At 44.2% G+C, this 19,330-nt stretch overlaps 1 protein-coding gene across 1 annotated transcript in view; it reads left to right on the forward strand.

Annotated features, from left to right (window-relative positions):
- The window catches only part of Cfap53 (cilia and flagella associated protein 53), a 53,413-nt gene that overhangs the window by 4,870 nt on the left and 29,213 nt on the right, over positions 1-19,330 (forward strand). Inside the window, exons 2-6 of the mRNA XM_006970112.4 lie at positions 1,845-2,074; positions 2,827-3,000; positions 6,746-7,049; positions 7,539-7,757; positions 10,335-10,551. Coding sequence (XP_006970174.1) covers positions 1,845-2,074; positions 2,827-3,000; positions 6,746-7,049; positions 7,539-7,757; positions 10,335-10,551 — 1,144 coding nt within the window. The remainder of the gene's footprint in view (positions 1-1,844; positions 2,075-2,826; positions 3,001-6,745; positions 7,050-7,538; positions 7,758-10,334; positions 10,552-19,330) is intronic.

Here is a 19,330-nt window from a genome sequence, read left to right on the forward strand (position 1 = left end):
ATAGTAGCCCTCTTTTTTTTTTTCATTGAAAGTGTTCTGATGCTAATAACTGATTACAGTGTGCGGACAGTAGGTCACAGGGGCAGGCTTGAGAAAGCCCCTAATTCTTGTTATCCAGGTCTAGCCTATTTGAAGTACTTTGAACATAACATTCATATCTCTGGTTGACTAAATAATTTCTAGAACCTAGTCTGTTAAATTTTTATCTATCTATCTATCTATCTATCTATCTATCTATCTATCTATCTATCTATCTATCTATTATCTATCATCTATCTATTAGCTATCATCTATCTATCTATCTATCTATCTATCTATCTATCTATCTATCTATCTACTATCATCTATCTATCTACTATGTATCTACTATCTCTATCTATCTATCTATCTATCTATCTATCTATCTATCTATCAATCATCTATCTATCTATCTATCTATCTATCTATCTATCTATCTATCTATCTATCATCTATCTATCTATCAATCATCTATCTGTCTATATTAGTTCTTTGAGAGCTTCCAGTTCCATGCCTGTTTTGCTTGTATTTACCCCAACTCTTCCCATGTCCACCCCCTTCTTCCATACTCACCCAACTTGTACGCTCTTTCTTTTTTAACCCTTCAAGACCGATTTATGCTGCCCCAATATTCTTGGATGTGTGATCTTCCACTGAGTGTGGTCAGCTTAACCAGGGGATACACTCTTAGTGAAAGTGCTCTCCCTCCCTCCCTCCCTCCCTCCCTCCCTCCCTCCCTCCCTCCCTCCCTCCCTCTCTCTCTCTCCTCCACCCCTCTCCCTCCCTCCCTCCCTGCCTCCCTCTCCCTCTCAGCAGCTAACAGTTGTTGCCACTTGCTCCACAGCTAGTGATGGGATTGTGTGCCCGGCTTCCCTTTCCATGTTGGGATTCAGTCTGGCTTGGGCTTACCCAGTTTTTGTGCTGTTGCGGTCACTGTGAGTTCATATGTGCAGCTCCCCTCCTGTGTCCAGAGGATGTTTTCTTGTCATCCACTGCCCCTGGCTCTCACTCTCTTTCTGCTCTCTCTTCTGCAATGATCCCTGAGCCTTGGAAGTGGGAGGGGGTGCTGGAGTGCAGTATATATGTTTCCCTTGGGGCTGAGCATTTTGTAGTCTCTTATTCTATGCACTTTGACCAGTTCTGGGTGTCCATGTTAATCACCATCTACTGCAAATAGAGGCTTCTGGTGAGGGTTGAGGGATGTATTGACCTGGTGGGAATATGCAGAAAAGTGTGCAAAAAGCTGTTCAAAATTTAACTTTAATACTTTTTTCTAATTTTAATCAAAGGACTTTTTAAGAAAAATAGATGCTCTATAACTCATGATTTGACTTATGTTTCTTGAATGATGGTGCAAAAATGATAGGCATTCAGTAGGTTGCACTTTAAAATGTGAATTTGGATCTTTTCGTGGACTAGCAATATATAGTAAGGTGACTCTCAAGGCCTTGGGCATGCCGTTAAGGTGGAGCCTACACCAGGCTCAGGAGAGATCGTGAGGCCGAGTAACAGATACTCTGCAGTGTTTGTGACGCTTGGTAGTTTATGTGTGTTAAATGCATTTTAGTATCTCCTGTTTACAATAGGTTTATCAGAATGCACCTCATCAAAAGTCAAAGACTCTCTGTGCTTGAGGCTAATTTGAAGGATATCAAACTCAGGGAACAAAACAAGTTAGCCTTTAGATGCTTAAGCTGCTTTTTTGGTTGTAACAGCAACAAGTTGTAACACACTTGTAAGAAGTTGTGACACACAAGTTTTTTTCTATCCACAGTCAGGCTCTTGAATTTTGCCTCTTGTCAATGACAGCTGTTGTTTGTCTTCAGAGGGCCAAGCATCCCAAGGCCCATAGGGCTGAGCAACATCTGAAACGAATCCAGCGCAGCTACCACAAGTATCACACTACTTTGGCGTCCATTAAGTCCAACGAGCAGGATCGCCTGCGAAGTGACTGGCTCGAGCACAATGACCGCAAGTACTTCGACAGCCTGGTGCGAGCGAGGACCAGGGATGCCATGCAAGGCTTCATCCTCAACACCGAAGAGAGACGCAACAGGTAAGGCTCGCAAACCCGGGAGCCCAGGCGCCCGAGTGTTCTTGAAGCGCCACACATGTTTGATTCCTTTGGGTACTGGGGCTCAAACCCAGGGCCTCTCCCAGGCTAGGCAAGTTCTCTAACATCTCGTTATGTCCTCAGCTCACCCATGTTTAATATTGTGCATGAAACAATCAAGTGAAATAAAGGTCCTGGCTAAGTTTTTCATAGTAAAGCCAGTAACTGTTGTTTGTGATTATTTTTGCTTATGTTAACAACATTTTTATGGAAAAAGAGTACACTGTTGTATGGTTTGATTCTTTAATTAAAATCTGTCCACTCTGCTACTTTTGAAGATAAGCGTTCATATTTTATCTGTATATTATCAAATAAAATATGGCACAGATTAAGGTCTTATTTTATGGAGACCCACAGTGATTTTTTTTTAAACATTATTTATTGGAGGGAGGGAGTGTCATTGCGCATGTGGAGTTCAGGAGACAACTTTTGGGAGTTGGTTCTCTCCCTCCACTGTGTGGGTCCCAGGGTCAAACTCAGGTCATCAGACTATTCTTTCAATCGAAAAAGAAGTGGGTTCTGAAGACAAAACTCATGCTTGCAAGGCAGGCGCTTTGCTGAGTTATTTCCTCAACTTAATAGTGATCTTTTATTTCTGAAGAAACTATTAGACACTAATTCAGAAGAACAAAAGTTAGTTGGAATGATAATTTTAATGAATAAATTACTTAGTTTTGTTTGTTTGTTTGTTTCAGGCTACGTGAACTTTTAGCATCAGAAGAAAATGAGTATTTTACTGAAATGCAATCGAAAGGAGAAACCATTGAAGAGAAAAAAGACAAAATGAGAGAGAGAACCAAGTTTTTACGAGAGAAGAAGGAGAAAGAGAGGCAGGATTTTGTGGCTGAAAAGTTGGAGCAGCAATTCAGGTGATAAATGGGAAGAGTGCACAAGGGGAGTGTGGACACGGGACACGGGACTGTTAGACTATGGAAGGGAGACTGGCAGAAGTGCTTCATCAAGGGAAGGAAGCAGACACATGGCTGGCTCCCTTCCTCAAGACCATGATGGATCCCTGAGGTGGGAGGGAGGACATTAGACAGAAAATGGTCGAGTGTGTGGCAGTGAACAACGGGGGGCCTTAAAGGGGAGGGGTGAGAGGAAGGAGAGGGAGAGGGGGAGGGGAGAGAGAGAGTGGGGGGGGGAGAGAGCCCCCCTCCCATTGGAGCACCTGGGATGGGTGGGGGTTGGGCACAGAGGAGCCTTCTCAGAGAAAGCCCTGGGATCAACCTCAGGAACAAAGGAGATGCCAGATTTTGTAACTTTCTGGAGGCTGGTGGACACTTCACACCAGTGATTTAGTTCAACATAACCTTCATGACAAAGGGCACGGAAGAGCCAGGATAAATTACGAGCTGTCAGAGCATAGACTGCCTTTTAGTCCTCTGGCAGGCGGTGGCTGTGGGGAGCAGGGCTTGACTTCTTTAGGCTGTGGAATCTCTTTTAAGAGTGACCACTGTCTTAAAGGGCAGTCTTGCATTCTAACTGGTATATTAAAAATGATTTAGGAAAGCTAGCTCACAGTAAATCGTGGCCTTAGAAGGATGTGCACAGTAATCATACTTTAAATCTTGGTAATCACTTAAAATTCACAGGTTAAATACATAGATCACTTAAAACACAAGTGCTCAGTTTGTCTTAAACCCTGCTCTAGGGCTCTGTGCTTACCTCCCAAGATTGGAAGTGCCACGTGAGGGTCATTTTCACCTCTGCCAAATAGATGGTGGATCCCCGTTTACTAGTGTCCGATTATTGCCTGGTACCGTGATCAATTCTGATCACCTAGACTTGTGATCCGCTTCCTGACACAGACTACAGAGACCCTTCGCTTTCAGATCCCTGGTCTTCTCTGTACTCAGTTTGATCCCGTGATTGTCTCTAGTGTCCCTTCTCATTTTGCCTTTCCACCTTAAGATGTCCTGAATCTGTTCTGATTTCATGAGACGTTTTGAAGGAAGTACCACTCCTTTGAAATTGTGTGTTACATCATCAGAGTGTGGCAGATGCCTTTAACAGCATAAACTAAGACACATTCCTTACCTTTAAAAGAAGTGTGTGTGTGTGTGTGTGTGTGTGTGTGTGTGTGTGTGTATGTGTGTGTGTGTATATGTCCATCCCTGTCCTAGGTAGCTTCAGCTATCAACACAGCCTAGAGCTTGCTGAGAGAAGCCTCAGTTGAGGGATTGCCAGATCAAGTTGGCCTGTGGCCATGTCGGTGAGGAATTGTCTTGATTGATGTGACAGGTCCCAACCCAACTGTGTGTGGCATCATCCCTAGGCAAGTGGTGGCCTGGGCTGTATAAGAAAGCTAGCAGAGCTGTGGAAGGGGGACCTCTCACAATGTACCTCATTTAGGCAAATAATTATAGGCAACTAAAGAATGTTGAGAGTGGGAGAATTAGTCTTCCAGGGGTGCGCTTCTTGGTTAGTGTTACAGTGCCAAGTGGTCAGCCCTGAAATCAAATAAAAGGGACATTGGACAGACTCAGTAGATTGTATTTATATCTTTATGCCTTTATATATCCCCAGGCATAAAGCAGAGATATTTGGAAAAGTCTCCATGATTGCTGTTTCTTCCTAGTTTTTAGAGTAAGAATATATTTATAACTAATTTATTATTCTGCAGCTATATTTTCACTGCCTCTTCTACTAAGAGGTGGACATTAAGGACATTGCTGTCATTGGGGTTAAGAGCTGTGCACTGCTTTTGCATGTTCTGTTTGTAACACACAGATCTGGCAGCTCACAAGCATCTGACAGTCCAGCTCCAGGGGATCTGCTGCCCTCTTCTGGACTCCATTGACACCTGTACTCATGTGCACATACCCACATATAGACAGACACATATAGAAATAATTTAGAAAACACACAAAAAAACAAATCTTTAAAAATTCCCATTTTATTTCTCAAGTTGGTTTCTTCATTTTGCTCCCTTTTTTAAATGCAAGTCCTTCAATGTAGTGATTGTCACATGATAGGATTATCAGTTTCATATGTCTTTTAATTTTAAGAATTTAATCTCCAGAAGGGATTTGAAAAGGTCAAATTTTTCCTGGAAGTATTTAAAACATAGCCATTAGCCTTTTCAAAAATTCATTAATAAATGCACTTATTATTTTATACGTATGAGCTTTTTGTCTGCATGGGTGTAAGTGCCCAAGAAGGTGCCTAGTGCCCAAGAAGGCCTTGGAACTGGAGTTACAGACAGCTGTGAGCTGCCATGTGGGTGCTGGAACCAAACTAGGGTCCTCTGCAGGAGCAACCAGGGCTTTAACTGCTGAGGCATCTCTCTAGCCCGAATGCATGCATTTTTGAGATGAGGTCTAACATTGTAATCTAGGCTATCTCAAAACTCACATTGTGGCCCAGGCTGGCCTTGAATTGAAGATATTTCTACCTCAGCCTCCCAAGTCCTAGGACTACCACCACCCCTGGCTTCAATAAATATTTTTGAGACTTACCGTCAACTTCTTCCATAGAATACTATGGTGATTGACTTAAGGAGAATGAATATCAGTTAGGTTCTCAAGTCACTGAACATGAGTAAGCAAAGGGATGTCTTTTGTTAAGTTGCATTTGGGACCAGAGGGTCTAAGAGGAAGTCCCCACTTAACTTGCAGAATACAAAGGGAATACAAGAGTTCATTTTCACAGCACTTGCAAAGCAGGGTGAGAAAGCAGCAAAATCAGATCAAGATGTGGTCCAGAGAACCATGAAATCTTCATCACTGACCACAGTTCTATAGAATTTCCATTCACAATACACACTGCACTAATCCTTCTTGCTAGAGCCATGGTTCTCAACCTGTAGGTCTAGACCCCTCTGGGGGTGGAACAACCATTTCATGGGGGACTTGTATTAGATATCCTGCACATTGTATATTTACAACACGATTCATAATAGTGATAAAATTATGTTTATGAAGTAGCAACAAAAATAATTTCATGGTTGGGGGGTCAACACAGCATGAGGAACTGTATTAAAAGGCCGCAGCATTAGGAAGGTTGAAACCACTGCAGCAGAGGATAATAGGAAAAGTACGCTGCTGTAATGAGTGATGGGCATAGGATGTAAGAACAGCTAGCTGGTAAGAAGAAATTCAGACTTAGGAACCAGAGAGAACAGGTTTCTGGGCAGGGGTTTTAAAGATGAGGCAATTGGCCCGGATAAGTTAATTCTTTTTGTTTTGTTTTCTTTTTGAGGCAGGGTCTCACTGTGTAGCCCTGGCTGTCCCAGAACTCACTACGTAGACAAGGCTGGGCCTCAAACTCAGAGATCTGCCTGCCTCTGCCTCCCAAGTGCTGGAACTAATGGTGTGCACCACTACGCCTGGAGAGATAAGTTAAATTTTTGATCCAAAGTCACACAGGAAATGGCAGAGCAAGGATTCAAGCCGATCCGGCCTGATGGCAGGACTGTATCTTAGCAGTGCCTATATCAGCTTGGACCTTCCCCCTGCCTGTGGCTTCCTCACATGTCCTCTGTCCAGATGGCCTGCATCTGGCTGGTTTTGGTTGTCCTTGCTCCTGTGCGTTACTGTGTAGTCAGATGTCTACACACAGCGCTGCCCCTCACGGAATGCTGGGCTTTGCCCTTTTAAATCTCCCTTGCAGAGAACGCTGTGAGGAGCTCCGCAGTAAACTGGTCAGCGTCCACGAGCTGAAGGTGGGCGAGGAACGGAAGGCCCAGGTGGCGTTCAACGAGGAGCTGAAGAGGCAAAAGCTGGTGGAAGAGCAGCTGTATGCGAGGCTCTGGGAGGAAGACAGACTAGCCAAGGAAAAGCGAGAAGCTTACGAGGAGAGGAGACAGAAAGCGCTGGTGGAAAACACACGCCTGGGGCTGGATGCTCAAGTCACTAGCAACCTGGCGCAAAGGCAGGCTGAACAGAGGATGAAGGAAGAGGAGGCCCGCCTCCTGGTGAGCCCTTTCAGATGCCCGTGATGGGGTGATGCGCTCCACGAGGGTAGCGCTTTCTGGCTGGTTAATACAGATTTTCAGGCTTGGAGTTTGGGGCTGGTCCACTAAGCACATTTCCACTTTGAAGTCTCATGGCTTCTTAATAATACACTCAAGTCTAGATGTACAGATGTGCATAGAAGCACAAGGCCCGGAAGACTGTGGGCTGGCATGTGGAGCGTGGTGGCGAGTGATGAGTAATGGGATCAAAGATCATTTACATTTACTTTTCTGTGTGTGTCACTTTTGGACACACACCTACCTATTGTTTACAGTCACACACTGAGCAATTCTAACAAAGCTTTATTGCTGGCTCAGCTATGTCAAAAAGCAAGCTCCCTTTCTACAGCCCCTCTTAATGCAAGAAATCCCTTAGGCTCACCCCTTAGAGCAAATGCATTGACTTACTTGCCTCCTTAACTATGCCGGTCCATCTTGATTGCTCTTCAGGAGAAGAACAACGCACAGGTTAAGCTAGAGAAGGAACAAGAGAAGCTCCGGAAACAGAAGTCCAAACGGGAAACCAGGAACAGTTTGCAAAAGGCCGTGCAGGAGAAGCTGGAGTCTCTGCAGCAGGAGCACAGAGAGGAGCAGGACTTGAACATGAAACTTGTGGGGAGGGCCCTGCAAGACTTGCAAGAGGAGGCAGATAAGAAGAAGCAGAAGAGAGTAAGGCGTTTATTTAGTGCCTACTGAATGCTGGTCAGGATTGGCTGTTGTCAGTCTTATGGGTTGTTACTATCTCTCTCTCTTCTTTTTTCAGTTAGTGGATCAAGTTCTATTTATTTATTGTTATTATTATTATTATTATTATTATTATTATTATTATTAAGAGATTTTCTATTCATTTTACATACCAACCACAGATTCCCCTGTCCTCCCTCCTCCCTCCCCCAACCTCCCTCCCCACAACCCACCCCCATCCCACTTCCTCCAAGGCAAGGTCTCCCATAGGGAGTCAACAGTGCCTGGCACATTCAGTTGAGGCAGGTCCAAACCCCTTCTTCCTGCACCAAGGCTGCGCGGTGTCTCACCATAGGCACTGGGCTCCAAAAAGCTAGCTCATGCACTAGAGACAGGTTCCAATTCCACTGCCTGGGGGCCCCCTAAACAGTTTAAGCTAAACAACGGTCTCACTTATCCAGAGGGCCTGGTCCAGTTCCATGGGGGCACCTCAGCTATTGGTCCACAGTTCATGTGTTTCCACTGGTTTGGCTAGTTGTCTCTACTTTTTCCCATCATGATCTCAATGTCCCTTGCTCATAGAATCCCTCTTCTCTCCCGATTGGACTCCTGGAGCTCGGCCTGGCACCTGGCCATGGATCTCTGCATCTGCTTCCATCAGTCACTAGATGAGGGCTCTATGATGACAGTTAGGGTATTCAACCATCTGATCACCAGGGTAGGCCAGTTCAGGCACCCTCTCAACCATTGCCAGTAGTCTATGGTGGAGTTATCCTCATGCATTCCTGGGAACTTCCCTAGCACTCTGTCTAGAAAATATCACCCTGAGTGAGGTAACCCAGACTCAGAAGCACAAACATGGTATGCACTCACTCATAAGTGGGTACCAGATGTAAAGCAAAGGACAACCAGACTGCAACCCACAGTTCCAGGGAGGCTAGCTAGTAAGGAGGACCATAGGAAGGATGTATGGATTGCCCAGCGAAGGAGAAATAGATGAGATCTACATGAGCAAACAGGGGGTGAAGGGGGGCATCAATGGAGGGCAAGGGATGGGGGTTGAGAACATAGGGGAGCAGAAGGTTTGAGCTGGAACAGGGACAGAGTGGGAGAGCAAGGAAAGAGATACCATGATAAATGAAGACATCATGGGAATAGGGTTGTTACTTTCTGTGTGCTTTATGGTGCAAGGCCCTAAACTCAGTCTCCAGCACCAGAAAGGAATGAAGGGAAGACAGGAGGAAGAGGGTAAGAGAGAGAGGAGAGGAGGGAAGACTATAAAAGATAGTTTTAGTCACCCCAGCAGTGCAGGAGCACTCCAGTATCTCCATATTCTCTTTAGCTTTTGATATTGTCACTCTTTTTGCTTTATTATGATACATGTTGACTAATATCTCATATGACTTTAAATTGCATTTCACTAATGGTTAATGATGTTGAACAGTGTTTTATGTTCTTATTTGCCCTCTCCTTAGTCTCCTAGGTGAAAGGTCTCTTTATGGGTTACTTAGGTCATTCCTGTTGATGTTCCAGTCAACCCATTGTAGGGTAGCAGTATTCCCATTGAAAGTGTGCTGGTAACTGCTTTAGGAAACACTTTGAGAAAGCATTTGAATCAGCTTATTCAAAAATGTGCTGTCAAATACTTCAAACAGATACAAAGAATGGTCTGAGCCCTCTTGTGTCCTTAGCAAGCTTTAGAAAACTTCAGCTAAAATCCATTCTTGTCTTGTCTATACCTACAAGCACTTCTGAGTCCTTTGAAGTAAATTCCAGACATAATAGTGTATCAATGAATGTTTAAATATGTGGCACCACAAGATAAGGATGGTACCTTTTAGAAGACTGCTTTTCAGGCTGCCTTAGGGGTTGACAAGATGGCTCAGCAGGCAAAGGAGTCTACTATCAACTCTGTTGATTTGAGTTCTTTCCCTAGGTAGAAAGACAGAGCCTGTTATTAAAAGTTGTCCTTTGATACCGCCCCTCCCCACCACAGGCATGCTAGCACACACACACACACACACACACACACACACACACACACACACCCATGGTACATGTGTTTCTACCCATACACATTACACATTCACATACCAAATAAATTACCATGTGTGGTAGTTTGAATGTAATTGGCCCCCATAACCTCTTAGGGAGTGGCATCAATCTCTTAGGAGGTGTGGCTTTGTTGGAGGAGGTATAGCCTTGTTGGAGGAAGTGTGTTGCTGTGGGGGTGGGCTTTGAAGTACCCTATGCTCAGGATATCACCCAGTGTCTCAGTCGACTTCCTGTTGCCTGCAAGATGTATGACTCTTAGCTACAGCTACAGCACCACATCTGCTTGCATGCCGCCATGCTCCCTATCATGATGATAATGGACTGAACCTTAAAACTGTAAGCCACATCACCTCATTAAATGTTTTTGTTTTTGTTTTAAATAAGAGTTGCTATGGTCATGGTGTCTTTTCACAGCAATGACAACCTAATATTCCATGTAAGTCAAAAAAATAAACTTGCTCTTGCTGATGTGTTCTAATAACATGAATTAAATTCTATGCTATGTAGGAAGACATGGAAAGAGAACAGAAGATATACAATGACTATCTAAAGCAGCGGCGAATGGAAGAGAAGGCCCAAGAGAAAGAACTAGACAGAATACTAGAGGACATAAAGGCCAAGAAGCAGGCTCAGAAGGATCAGGAGCTGGCCCTTGAAAAGGAGGCAAGGAAGCGACTCCAGAACGAAGTCATGTGTACAAGAAAACTCCAAGTTCAAGAAAAGCGTAAGGAACTGAATTATCTCCATCTTCTCTTTGTCTTTACTTTTTAAAAGTTAATTGTTTAGTTAGCATTCAACTCAAAATGATGGGTTTCACTGTGATGTTTTAATACATACATGTCATTATATTGTGCTCTCCTTCACCCTTTCCCCACCATCCTCTTGTACCCTCCTCTTCCATGCTCTTATCTTAACCATCGAAACATTGAAGTACGTTATCTGTGAAATGTCATGAATGTTACAAGTACTAAGACTCCTGCTTTTGCGAACCTTGTCTAATTAGAACTGGAGACATCAATGAATGAGAAGCTTCACATCCTAGCAGACACTGCACAGTCCCAAGGGAGGTGTTCTCAAGGTCGAAGAGCAGTGTGTACTCTGAGTGCCATTTACTTTGATGATTATAAAAGGCAGGAAATGGTGGAAGGCAGAAACTCACCTCTTCCTCCTCTCTTTCATCTGTCCCTCTTTTCTTTCTGAAGGTGTTTCTATCCCTATAACTGCGCAAGTCATTTTTAACAGCCTGTAATGTACTGAACCTTGAGAGATCCTAGGTGTTTGCTGAAGTCAACTCAAATGGCTGATTCTCTCAATGCTCTTTGTGTCCCCCCATTGAAAGTGTATCCTTCTCTCCAAGGCTTTAACTATGACTTTCTGACATTTCAGATGACTGACGGGCCAGAAGGGTCTCCATTCAGAGACCATTCTCAAAATTTGGAGAGGTCTTCCCCCCTTTTCTATCAGCAGTTAGTCTACATCAGTTCGCAGGTGTTTCATAAAGAACTTTCAATTATTCGTATGAGGGTTAACTTTAGTTTAAGATTTCTGGAAGTACCTGTGTGTTGTGTTACCCTCGACTCATGGATCTCCCTGGACCGAGTTGCCCCATACTACTAAGTGACAGATTCTATTAACTCTGCCTTAGAAGCCAGACCAGGGACTTCTCAGGTCATGCCTCTCTGTAGCTGTGTCTTCCTCCTCCCTCTAGCCGAGTCTGCACACTGGCTAACACACTCCCAACTGTATGATAGATACCCATTAACGAACTGGGCCTCACCGCCCTATTCATGCCATATTCTCAAGGTCGTGTATTCCTTTCTAAGGGCAAGATGACACCCCCACACCCTTCACTCCCCCATGCTCCCACCCCCATCACCTGGGAATCAGAGACAGTCTGAGTGCAGGTGTGTACTGTGGATTACTAAAACCTATAAGGGACCTCTACTCTACTACATGGGCCTGAGCCCTCCCCAGAGTTCCTGCCATGCTGGTATCTGCCTACCTTTATTAAAGGTAATATTTCTTCCAATAAATCTCTTTAGTGTAATCCAACGTAGTGGCCCTCTTGTTCTCTGAATGTAGAGGCCTTCAGTGAGAGTCTCAAAGGGTCTCCTGGAGACCACCAGTCTTAGAGCTTCTGAGTGTCTAGATTATAACTTCTTTTTTAAAAAATTTATTTATTTATTATGTATACAGCATGTATGACTGCAGACCAGAAGAGGGCGCCAGATCTCATTACAGGTGGTTGTGAGCCACCATGTGGTTGCTGGGAATTGAACTCAGGACCTCTGGAAGAGTAGTCAGTGCTCTTAACCTCTGAGCCATCTCTCCAGCCCCAGATTATAACTTCTTACAGTTTCCCACTCATGACCCTTTGACTCAGGAAATTGTTAAACAAATCCATATCTATGAATGTATAAAATAGATACACAGATCAAACAATGAACTGATAATATATCATAAGTAAATTTATTTTAAAACAATTCTTTGGTATATGTATATTTTTACCATTTATTAAAGGTAAAAGCAAAATTGCATACTAATGAGGTGGGTATGCTTGCATATTTTACATAAAGAATGAAATCTTGAGGCCTAATCTTGGTGGAATATTTGATAATGCATGACTGATAGCATTTTTTATATTTTCAGAGTTGACTGGTGTTTTTATTTTATAATCATCAGCACTGAGAATGCAACTTCACATAAACATGTAGTTCAAACTGGCAGAATTACATTGAAGCCTGTTTCAGAAATGTTGGAAGTTCTGCCCTAATCCCAAGTGAAAACTCATTTACTGATCTTTTAAAATGAAACTCAAGTCAGCAATTCAAACAGCAATAATAGTACGTTAATCAATAATCAAACATCCTAACATAATACAATTCAAAGATCTGATAATACTGAGGAATGTTAATAAGAAAATAATTGAAGTCTTTGTTTATTTCTGTGACCTGCACAGTTTAGGGATTGACCTAACTGGGGCAATGGGGGCTGAAGAAGGGATAGACTCTATGTATAGAGAAGCTGGGGTGAGATGGTCCAGCGCTGTCGTGGAGACGCATTGAGAGCATCTTGGAACCTCAGCACATTTATTAGGTGTGTTAGCTGATAGAGGGTCTCTGTAGGGAAGCAGTCTCAGGATGCAGCTGCTACTTTATACACACACTGATCTTAGCTAGAGGTCAAATATTTCTCAACATCTGCACTTGGACCAGAGGAGGGCCTGGCTGTTCTCATGGGTCTGAGGCACTGGCATCTCCAACTTGGCTGTGCTCCTGTCAACAACACATTTGCTCAGGACTTTATCTGCTTCCTGTATCTTTCCCTTTGGCATTTCTTTTTCTTTCTTTCTTTTTTTAATTTTCTATAAGAGATTTTCTAGTCATTTTACATATCAGCCACGGATTCCCCTGTCCTCCCCCCCCCCAGCTTCCTCCCCCGATCCCCCCCCCCCCCCCCCCCCCCCCCCCCCCCCGCATTCCCACCTCCTCCAAGACAAGGTCTCCCCTGGGGAGTCAGCCCAGCCTGGTAGATTCAGTTGAAGCAGGTCCAGTCCCTTCCTCCCTGCACCAAGGCTGAGCAAAGTGTCTCAGCATAGGCCCTAGGTTCCAAAAAGCCAGCTCATGCACCAAGGACAGGTCCCAGTCCCACTGCCTGGGGGCCAAGCCCCGGGTGGAGCTCCAGGAGTCCAATCCATGAAGAGAGAGAGAGAGAGAGAGAGAGAGAGAGAGAGAGAGAGAGAGAGAGAGAGAGAGAGAGAGAGAGAATGAATTATGTGAGCAAGAGATATTGAGACCATGATTGGAAAAAGCACAGAGACATAGCCAAACCAGTGGAAACACATGAACTGTGAACCAATAGCTGAGGAGCCCCGATGGAACTGGACCAGGCCCTCTGGATAAGTGAGACAGTTGATTAGCTTGCACTGTTTGGGAGGCTCCCTTTGGTATTTGTCAAATGCTCCCAATGCAGCTCCACCTCCAGTCCTTGCAGCAGCTCCACCCACCTAGTCTCTGGAACCTGGCTGAGAAGGGATGAAAACAAACTCCTTGACCTCTGGCCTGGGTTGTTCCAGCCATTCTGCTCAAAGGCTGGACGAACTGGGAAACCAGTAAGGCCTTCCTGGCCCCTGCAGCACCTCTCCTCAGGGCTGCCTGTAAGAGCCCGGTCACAAAGTCTGGGCACCGTTTTGCTGGCCCTGGCAAAACTGTTAGTGGCCAGGTTTTTGACCCTTTGGAGGACAGTTCTCTCAGTGCCCTTAAGGCAGCAATATTAATTTGTTGGTAAGCTTGAAAAGGATAGTGTAATTGGTTTTCAGCTCCCTGTTAAGGTCCCATAACCCTCAGGAGCGTATCGGGGGTTATGGCAATGGCTGGAGCACATGGCACCTGGCCCTGACAGGGTTCTGTAAACCCATTTTTGAATAACAGGCAAACCCCTGGGTTGAGGCAAGACTTTTCCAAGGGTAGTCAGTCAGAAGGAGGCAGTCATTGTCGCCGGGGATCCTCTGAATAAGCCCTTGAATGTATGGAGCTGTAGGTTCGTAGGCTGTACAGGCTTGTTTGATCTCTTTTAAAAAATGTGAAGGTGCAGTCTCATAATAGCATACCATTTAGTTGGGATTCTGTGGATCAAGTCACTCAAATATGGGAAAGCGGTTAAAATCATTAGTGTCTTCCCCCAAATCTCTCTCGCTAAACAAGGTTTGTGGTAAAGGAGTGAGTTTATTTCCCTATAAGTCTCATGGCTCAAGGTATAATTTTTTGCCCCAGATTGGGTGTCTTTGTCCTCATGGACATGTTTCTCAGCATCACTGACCAAAGCATCAGGCAGGTCAGGGCCAGCATGACATGTGAATCAAATTTGCATGTTTCTCCAGATTCCAGGGGTGCTGTTGGAGCCTCAGCTGTGGTCCCCTTGTAACTATGTATGGCTGTCTCTGGGGGACAAGGAGTCAGTCCTTTGTAACCCGAGGGGCAAAGCCCACAAAACCAGACAACCTCTGGGACCCTCTTTGATAGAGTTTGTCCTTTAGTGAGGAAACAGCCAGGATCTATGGAATCCCATATAAGACTCTATCAACCAAATTTAAAACGAGAATATATTCAGGTCCTTTAGCTGTGTATCCATCCTTTAACTTTTCTCCTCGTTTTTTCAAATAGCCAAATTTCCTGTCCTTTCTGGAAGCCAAGGGCACTTCTCCTGAACATAGTCTAAGAACTGATGTAACCATAACATTTTTATTTCCTTGGTTCCCCAAAACCTCCTTCAAAATCTAAAGATATAATTGCCCGTCTCTCGACTCTGCTGTCCCATGTTTGGCTCCCAGTGCATAAAAATGAGCTCCCCTAAACTTTATTTGCATGCATCTGCATTTCTCCTAAGAGATTTCCCTCATCTGGCCAAATGTCAAGCCCCCAGAGCCAGGATCCTTGTTAGGGTGCCATTTGCTGTGACCTGCGTGGCTTAGTGATTAACCTAAGTGACAGGGAATGAAGAAATGACAGGCACACATACAGGAAGGCTGGGATCGGGTGGGCCGTGGGCCGTGGGCCGTGATGGAGATGTGCAAGCAGTCTGGGGACTCAGCAGCTTTTTTATGTATAAGGCCTTTGGTGAAGGCAGGTGAGCTAATCTTGATAGGGAGGGGGGTCTGTGTAGGCAAGCAGTCCTGGGATGCAGTCATCAGGAAGGAGGAAGCAGGGGTTGGTAATTTCTGCACACACTGGTTTCAACTAAAGATCAAACTTTCCTCAACACCTGTACTTGGAACCCAGGAGGGCTTTGCCATCCCTCTCAGCCAGACCAGGGGAAGGCCTTCCATCCCCATAGATCTGAGGCATTTGTGCCTTGACATGTCTAGGCCTATGCCAATGGCACACATTCACTTTGGACCTCATCAGACCCCCATGATTTCCATAATTAAACCATTTTGTTTGTTTAGGAACAGAAAGCTTGGCACATAAACTGCAATTCATAGCACACAGTCACCCAAATCTAACCCACAGTAATCCCAACGGCCTTCATTGGCGCTGGGTGGTATGGCATTATGTGTAGTAAAAAACTCACACACTGTGCACTTGGAATCAAGGGGCCGGGGAAGTCGCTGCAACACTAGCAGGCACGTCCAGTCATGTTACCTGTTTGATTTTGAATTCAAGTTTGGTTGTTGCAGGTTCAGGAACCTTTTAATGTCGCCAACATTCTCATGGCTCTGCATTCAGTTATGTGACTCCACGTAGAATTGCAAACCCCCATTTTAAGAAGCTGAAAACTACACTACCCCATGTGTTTCCTCATCCTCATTCAGTCTTGGAGTAAAGTTTGTTGCTTCCTTGAGGTTTCTGCCTCTGCCAGAAAAGTACAATATAGACCGGGAGAGTACTGTTGGATTTCCACACAAGTGGTCTGTACGGGAATAGCTCATCCTGGTTTTGCCGATTAATTCTTTACTTTAGGAACTATAATAGCAGTAAAAAAATTGTTAATTCAAATTAGTTAAATTTCTCAGCAAATGAGAAGAAAATTTATAAGTGGAAACTATGTTTGTATTCATCATTGATAAATGTTGAAATTTTTGAGGAACCATGGAAAACTTAAACATCTAGGGTGAGTTATAAGTACACAAACAAAACCAAACATGATTCTACCACCCAGGAAATCATAACTGTTCACAGCTTTTGAGACCTTCTCTTCAGCATTTTCTTCACACGTGTATAATTTTCTCTCAAGAATCAGAATGAGCCTAGTTGCTTTTGCTCCTTGGTGAACTCCCTTTTGCTTCCTCTTCCTCCTCCTCTTTCTCCTTCTCTTCCTTCTCCTCCTCCTCCTCCTCCTCTACCTTCTCCTCCTCTTCCTCCTCCTCTTCCTTCTCCTCCTCCTCTTCTTGTGCTGAAGATAATACTGAAGGTCTCAAGTGTGATAGGCAAGGGCTCCATGGTGGTTTGAATGAAAATTGTCCCATAAGCTCATATATTTCAATCCTTCCTCCCCAGTTGGTGGAACTGTTTGGGAAAGCCTAGGAGGTGTGGCTTTGTTGGAAGGAGGTGTGTCACTGTGTGTGGGGTTTCAGGTTTAAAAAGCTCAAACCATTTCCCAGTTAGCTCTCTCCACCTGATTCTTGTGGATCAGATGTAAGCTGTCAGCTGCTGCTCCAGTGCCACACCTGCCTGCCTGCCTGCCATGCTCCCTCTCATTATGGTCACAGACTCACCCTCTGAAGCTGTGAACCCCCCAATAAACCCTACTCTAAGTTGCCTTCATTGTGTCTTATCATAGCAATTTAAAGTTAACTAAAACAAGCTCTAATACTGAGCTAGACTATTTATTAGTCCTCATTTTTTTTTTTTTTTGGTTTTTTGAGTCAGGGTTTCTCTGTGTAGCTTTGTAGCTTTTCCTGGAACTCACTCTGTAGCCCAGGCTGGCCTCAAACTCACAGAGATCCACCTGGCTCTGCCTCTTGAGTGCTGGGGTTAAAGGTGTGTGCCACCACCACACAGCTTTTTTTTTTTTTTTACTTTATTTTATAATTTGATTTAATTTTACATATCAGCCTCAGATTCCCCTGTCCTTCCCCCCCCCTCCATGTTCCCCTTAGCCCACGCCCCATTCCCATCTCCTCCAGGGCAAAGACTCTACTGGGGATTCAGCTCAACCTAAGTTCAGTCCAGGCAGGTCCAGTCCCCTCCTCCCAGGCTGAGCAGAGTATCCCTGCATAAGCCCCAGGTTCCAAACAGCCAGCTCATGCACTAAGGACAGGTCCTGGTCCCACTGCCTGGGTGCCTCCCAAACAGTTCAAGCTAATCAACTGTCTCATTTATCCAGAGGGCCTGATCCAGTTGGGGGCTCCTCAGCTATTGGTTCATAGTTCATGTGTTTCCACTAGTTTGGCTATTTGTCCCTGTGCTTTTTCCAAGCTTGGTCTCAACAATTCTCGCTCATACAAACCCTCCTCTTTCTCGCCAATTGGACTCCTGGAGCTCTACCTGGGGCCTGGCCGTGGATCTTTGCATCTGCTTCCCTCAGTCATTGGATGAGATTGCTAGCATGACAGTTAGGGTGTTGGGCCATCCTATCCCCAGAGTAGGTCAGAAGGAACATTACCAAACTCCTTCTATGAGGCTACAATTACCCTGATTCCTAAACCAAACAAAGATGCAACAAAGAAAGAGAACTACAAACTGATCTCCCTCATGAACACTGATGCAAAAATACTCAATAAAATACTGGCAAACAGACTCCAAGAACACATCAAAACAATTATCCACCATGATCAAGTAGGCTTCATCCCAGGGATGCAGTGGTTCAACATATGAAAGTCCATCAATGTAATACACCATATAAACAAACTCAAAGAAAAAAAAAAACATGATCATCTCACTAGATGCAGAAAAGGCATTTGACAAAATCCAACACCCCTTCATGATAAAGGTCTTGGAGCGATCAGGAATACAGGGAACATACTTAAACATAATAAAGGCAATTTATAGCAAGCCAACAGCCAACATCAAATTAAATGGAGAGAAACTCAAAGCGATTCCACTAAAATCAGAAACGAGGCAAGGCTGTCCACTCTCCCCATACTTATTCAATATAGTACTTGAAGTTCTAGCCAGAGCAATAAGACAACATAAGGAGATTAAGGGGATACAAATTGGAAAGAAAGAAGTCAAGCTTTCCCTATTTGCAGATGACATGATAGTGTACACGAGTGACCCCAAAAATTCAACCAAGGAACTGATACAGCTTATAAACACCTTCAGCAACATAGTAGGATACAAGATCAACTCAAAAAAATCAGTAGCCCTCCTATATACAATTGTTGTTTTTTTTTAATACTAGTCTTGGTATGTAGCTTAGGCTAACTTTAAATTTGGAATTCCCTGCCTCTGCCTCTTTAATATGGAGATTGCATTCATGTATAGCCTTGCTTGATTCATATGAGATGTGCCTTTTAGAAAAGTTCTTTGAGACTTTCATACATATATACAACATCCTATCTGCCCACTGTCCATTCCCTTACTCCTCTAGGATCCCCATCAATATCCCCCTCTAACTTCATGTCTTTAAAAAAATAACCCACTGATGTAGACAAAGGTTTCCTGTCCCAGGAGCCACTTCCAAATTACCACTCAGAGGCTTATATTAATTGTAAATGCTTAGCCAATAGGTCAGGCTTGTTACTAACTAGCTCTTACATTTAAATTAACCCATTTCTATGCATCTATGTATTGCTGCATGGCTTAGTGTTCTCTGATGATGTGAGAAAAATCTTAAATTACTATGTCAGCCACCAGTGTGGCTCAGCTTAGCACATGGTACTGGTACATTGTGCCGGAGGCTGGCTCCAGCCTGCAGGCAGTGTCTGTACAGTGAACCTACCTAAGAGACCTTAGTTACCAGGGAGCTGTGCCAGGAAGCTGTGTTTGGCTCCATGTTTTGAACTTTAGCTTTCTCAGGCCTGATGTGGATATACATGGCTGGATGTTGGATGCCATAAGTAG

Source organism: Peromyscus maniculatus, chromosome 19 (assembly GCF_049852395.1).
Source record: "Peromyscus maniculatus bairdii isolate BWxNUB_F1_BW_parent chromosome 19, HU_Pman_BW_mat_3.1, whole genome shotgun sequence".
In the NCBI taxonomy this organism is placed as follows: Eukaryota; Metazoa; Chordata; class Mammalia; order Rodentia; family Cricetidae; genus Peromyscus; species Peromyscus maniculatus.